Source organism: Perna viridis, chromosome 4 (genome assembly GCF_037379345.1).
Source record: "Perna viridis isolate PV_CMFRI_1.1 ecotype Kerala chromosome 4, ASM3737934v1, whole genome shotgun sequence".
Lineage (NCBI taxonomy): Eukaryota > Metazoa > Mollusca > Bivalvia > Mytilida > Mytilidae > Perna > Perna viridis.
Window position 1 is genome coordinate 31,238,371 of NC_142448.1, and position 6,242 is coordinate 31,244,612.

Below are 6,242 nucleotides of genomic sequence, written 5' to 3' on the forward strand. Positions count from 1 at the left end.
GATGTAATCTAGACGATGAATTATGTACATGTTTAATATGCTTTGCTAAAACGTGTCATTGAGATAGGCCTATTTTTTATATAACTTATATTTTTGTCATATTTGTAGGAAATACATATTTGAAAAAAGTCAACAAATCAACTTTACAAGGGAGGGGTAAAACTGTAACTGTAATTCGCACAAGAAAATAAATGTGATCGACATGGTCCTGAATGTATGTAAGAATCACGATAATCCTTGTTGTACGGAATGCAGGATCAAACTTCATGATAAGTGTAAACTGGGCGACATACATGATTTTGCGTAGAAACAGAAATAAGGGATGCAAAAAATGTCATGAAAAAAATAGAGGAATACTAGAATAAAATGCTGAAAGAATTAGAAACAAAAGTTAAAAAAGAAGCAAAGCTATGAAAATTATCAGTTAATCTGTGGAAAGCATAGATAACAGTCTTAGTAATTTAAAAAAAAAGATTGCTTTCTCTGTCAGATACTGGTTATTTCTAGCGATAGAGCAAAAGAAACAGGTTTTTGTCTGATGATAGGTTTGTCTGTGTCTATTGTAATAAAAATACAATTATGATGTATTGATTGATTATTGGGGTTAAACGCCCGAGCAGCAATATTGCAGCTATAATCAGGCAATGAACATGAAATGGATGATAAAGCTTTTAAAGCACAAATATATAATGAAGTGTCCATAATGGGACAATTCGGATACATCAAAATCGAAGACTTGGGTTGAACGTGAAAACATACGACCTAAAAACGCAATACAGCAAACCGAATACAAAAGATTACATAAGAAATATAGAATTCCAACATAAAATACCAGGAGCGACATGAGGTGGTAAGCATGGCCTGTTCCACCAGTGGCATCGTCATTCAGTGTGTGTTTATGTATAAATAGTCTAATAACAATAATGTAATAAAGGTTGTCATCAAACAGCATTCACAATTGGACTATACCATTTATGTATTATGATGTTAAAAAGGAAAAAAATACGGAATTGGATAAATTGAGATAATCAGAAACCACAATGAAACAAAGACGACTACCACTTCATGTTTTATGAACGCTGGAATAATTGGCCATAAACTTAATACAACATAACAATGAATCACGCCACAACTGATACATTATCAAAAAATTACTTTACGATTTCAATGGATATGCAAACTGTCTCTTGTCGCCTTCACACGACGGCAATGTGATTTACAACTTTAATTTGGGATATAAAAGTATAAGTTCGGTAGGTTTTTAATCCGGTTGGACGCGGAATCTTACCGAATAAATCTCATGTCCCATGTGTGAGATAGAAACTTCATATATAGGTTAATCAAATTATGATGACGACCTGTAAAACCAATGTCGTAAAATAATAAAAAACTGAACGTATTTCTGATTGAGGAACTCATATGTCAGTCACTTGACAAACGTCAACAACATAGAGTGTCATCACCGACGTCATATTTTGAGAGACGTCACAGAAGAATTTTGACAAGCAAGGGTTAACATTTCGTGCAACTTTCAATAAATATCAAAATTTTTTAAGGATTAGATTTTTTGTACCGATACACTATTGTGTAATTCACCACGGTCTTGTGATTTATGTAATTTTGTACCTAATCATCATTTATAATTGTTTCTATGGAAATAAATACGAAATAGGGACTGTATCTGAAATTACTTGATGGGCAACACTAGTCACATGAATCGGCTTTCTCTCTATCTTTATATACGTGTGCATATATTGCAAACATTAGAACTAGGTGTTTTCGAACCATAAACGCGTAAAACACACAAGTAAAAACAACCACTGACAAACATTGCCACCAATCTTTTATCAAAAGTAATGAAAATTGCAAAATTTAAATGTGAATATATAAAGTAAAATCAATCAAACAACTCGGTGTCCATCATTTGGTTTGTTTATGAATTTATTAAGCACTTTCGTTTCATACATCATGTAATTAATTAACTTCTATCCGTTTTATTTTACCAAATAAATGTAAAGCAATCTGAGCATGTTCCGAGGTGTAGACTACAGTGATTAACTTGCCCATGCATGCTTTTCACCCCCGAATGAACAATATGACATCTGGAAAGAATGTCATGACGCTTATTCAGCACATTTGAGTATAGAAAAATCATTATTAGATATAGGGTTTCATGCTAAAGTGTAATATGTATCGTTAAAGTATATTAAATTAAAACTTAGGATTGATGATATCGTGGTAACTAAGCAAAATATTTAAAGTTTAATGCTCTGATAATTTTGTCACGTACTCACTTGTTATACATAAACATTCAAGGTTAACGCAGTTATTTAAAATCGACATCGGAATTGTTTTTATGTCTAATTGGATTTTACATATAAGGTAATTATGAAGTAAACTTAATTTTTTGTAGTACAATATATTCTTTTATTGGGTTGTAATTAATATATGTCAAATGTGGATGTTTTATGTAAACAATTGTGAACATCATTAAATTCAAAATGGCGAACTTATTAGTGTACTGACGTATTTTGTGGTTAAATGTAGCTACCGATTAATGAAAAAAAAAGATCTTTTGTACGCTCAGTTAAATGTGCTAGATTAATAAATAACATCGAATACGCTAGACTCCTATAAACCAGCGGGATAATCTAGACAATGAACTATATACATATTCAATGTGTTGTTTTAAAGCGCATGCTTGAAATAGACCTATATTTATAGTTATATTTTTGTCATATTTCTAGGTCAAACATAACTTGAAAGGCAACGAATCATTTTTACAAGGGGTGAAACTGTAACTGTTATTTCCATTCAAAATGACATCACAAGAAAATAAATGTGATCGACATGATTCTGAATTAACGTTTTATTGTGAGAACCACGATAATCCATGTTGTACAGAATGTAAAAGTGAACATCATGATAAGTGTAAACTGCGCGACTTCAAAGATTTTGTGTCGAATATACGGTCGTCATATCTATTAACTCGAGTTGAGTCTTATTTAGATGAAATGAAGGAAAGCTGCAAACGAATTCTTTCGGATCGTGAAGAAAATGCAAAATCTTTAGATCAGCAAAAAGCAAACATTGAAAAAGAAATAAGGGATGCAAGAAATTTCATGATAAGAAAAATAGAGGAATATCAGAATAATATACTGAAAGAATTAGATGCAAAAGTTGAAAAAGAAGGCAAAGATACAAGAACTATCATAGACTCTATGGAAAGCATTGACAACAACCTCAGTAAATTTAAAAACAGATTACTTTATTTGTCAAATACTGGTACTGACTTAGAATTATTTTTAGCGATAAAGCAAGTAGAAACGGGCTTGAATGAACATTTTAATTATATTTCGTCTCTATCTGAAGGAGGACAGCTGGACAAAATCAAAGTTGAGTGGAACAAAGATGCATTTGATAGCAAGATTAGTCAATTGTTGAAACAGATGGAGGGTCTTAACATTGAAAGACAGCCATGTGAAATTATCATAAACACTAAAACATCAATACAAAGTCAAATAAATATACCGCCTGAAACGAACCCACTTTCGGCAATTAAATTAACACATTTTGACACAGTACAACCGGAAAAAACTTGGGCCGGTTTTTACAGGCTTTTGCCTGATGATAAGTTTGTCTTTGTCGATTGTAATGAAAAAACAATTAACATCATTAAGAAAATAGATACCATGAAATATAAATATGTTTTCACAGCAGGTCTAGCGGCGCCCCAGATTTTAGATGTGCTTTTCTGCGAGGAGGACAATACAATTTATATATCCACTGGTTGTGTCGGAAAAAACATATTGAGAGTTGACATCAAGAGACACAAAATGAAAAGTCCCATTGATATTAATGATGCGGTAGGTGGGATAGCAATGCACGGAAAATCTATAGTTTTCTGCACGAGAGGAGCCATAAAAATGATAAAACTTGACGATAGGTCCGTCAAAGACGTACTTACTGGAGCGTATGACTTTGAACATTATCTATCAATTCTTAAGGACAGACTTTACTATACTCATTGGTACGAAAACACTGTAACATGCTGTGAGCTGAAAGATGAAACTTGCACTAAACTTTGGACATTCAAAAATGAAAATGTTTTACGACAACCGAGTTGTATTGCCGTTGATAACGAAAATACCATTTACGTTACTGGGAAGGCATCATCCAATTGCGTCATTATATCTTCAGACGGACGTCATCATCTGGAATTCGCAACGGGTATTGGGAACAAAATAACACCGATACCAATTTTTTTCGACAAATTACGGAATGTGCTGGTGTTTATAACAAATGGAACCATCTACGCATTACGTGTTGAGAAATAGACAATAAATTCCCTTGATAAGATATGTTTTATGGTATGCTTGTGATTCTTATTTACATTTTAGTAGGCAAAGACCGCTTAACCCATGTTTTTGTCCTGTATCTTACGTGCAATAGAAAGTTTAGCAAAGTGTATTATCACTATGAATTGTAATCATGTAATATATTACGAAGATTAAAATAAAATCAGTTTCAAAATTAACAAGCTCAATCTTCAGAAACGAATCAACAAATGGTATATTAATCGAGATGTTACTTTGTTCTGTCGTCTTTTCGAATTCCTTCCTTAGGGAATACTCCAGCAAGTTTAATGCGTCTAAAGCTTTTAGAGCACAGCCGGGGAAAATTGTTAGAATATAATTTACCGACAAACATATACTAAAGTGTCCATAATGGGATAATTCGGATACATCAAAATCGAAGAACATGACCTGAACATGAAAACATACGACCTACAAACGCAATATAGCAAACCGAATACAATAGATTACGTAATTAAAAAAAAGAACTCATAAGAAATATAAACTTCCGACATAAAATACCGGGAGCGACATCATGTGGTAAGCATGGTCTATTCTACCAGCGGCATCATCACACAGGAAGTGTATACATGTATAAAAAGTCTAATAAAAATAATTTATTAAAGGTTGTCATCAAACAGCATTCACACTTGGGCTATGATATTTATGTATTATGATGTTAAAAAGTATAAACTACGGAATTGGATAAAACAAAGACGACTACGTACCACTTCATGTTTTATGAACGCTGGAATAATTGATCATAAACTTAATACAACATAACAATGAATCACGCTATAACTGATACAGTATCCAAAAAAAAAATACTTCACGATTTCAATGTGCAAAGTATCTCTGTGTTGTTTTGACGCCTTCACACGACGGCAGTGTGATTAAAAAGTGTAATTTGGGATATAAAGTGTAAGTTCGGTAGATTTTTAATCCGGTTGGACGCGGAATCTAACCGAATAAATACCATGTGTAAGATAAAAACATGTGTGAGATAGAAACTTCATATGTAGGTCAATCAAATTATGATGACGGGCGTAAAACCACTGTCGTAAAATAATAAAAAGCTGAACGTATTTCTGATTGAGTAACTCGTTTGTCAGTCACTCGACATAGAGTGTCATCACTGACGTCATACTTTGAGAGAAGAAGAAGAATTTTGACATGCAATGGTCAAGATTTCGTGCAACTTTCTGTAACTATCAACGTTTCTTTAAGAATTAGATTTTTTGTACGATACTCTATCGCATAATTCACCGCGGTCTTGTGATTTATGTAATTTTTTACCTGATCATGATTTATAATTGTTTCTATGGAAATAAATACGGAATAGAAACTGTATCTGAAATTACTTGAAAACATGATGGGCAACACTAGTCACATGAATCTGCTTTCTCTCTATAGTTGCTAAATTACATGAAATTAGTTCATATTTATTTACACCTTCAGCATCGGCGTATGGAATTTTTATACGAAATGCTAGAGCTCACCGAAACAACGCGGATATTTTGTACCGTGATAAACTTCTTATAACAGGGTTATGTTGGTTATATTGAGTAGTCATCGTCTATCAGCGAGAATAGCATTTCCCTTTTTACCACTATTAGGATTCATTGTAAATGACAAATAATTGTAGGCACATTGAAGTAGCATTTATTTAGTATTTGGTATTTATTTGAAATAAATTTATTCATCGACCTAAATTCCTGGCACGTTAACATTGTTTGTCTTCGGTACTAAGTTTTTGAATTAATTGGAATGTGACATTTTCATAATGTTTACTTTAAACGTACCTCCAGATCTCTTTAGTTGTTAGGATAAATTTACACACTTTGTCGTTGCATTGCTGGAACAGGAAAATGGACATATTTGCAGTAT

At 32.7% G+C, this 6,242-nt stretch overlaps 1 protein-coding gene across 1 annotated transcript; it reads left to right on the top strand.

Annotated features, from left to right (window-relative positions):
• Positions 1–2,278: 2,278 nt before the first annotated feature.
• On the top strand, positions 2,279–4,540 carry LOC148619739 (uncharacterized). The gene is made up of 2 exons (XM_088579969.1): positions 2,279–2,382; positions 2,748–4,540. Exon 2 carries the CDS (start codon positions 2,820–2,822, stop codon positions 4,335–4,337), a length of 1,518 nt encoding a protein of 505 aa, XP_088436095.1. The 5' UTR covers positions 2,279–2,382; positions 2,748–2,819; the 3' UTR covers positions 4,338–4,540.
• Positions 4,541–6,242: the final 1,702 nt, after the last annotated feature.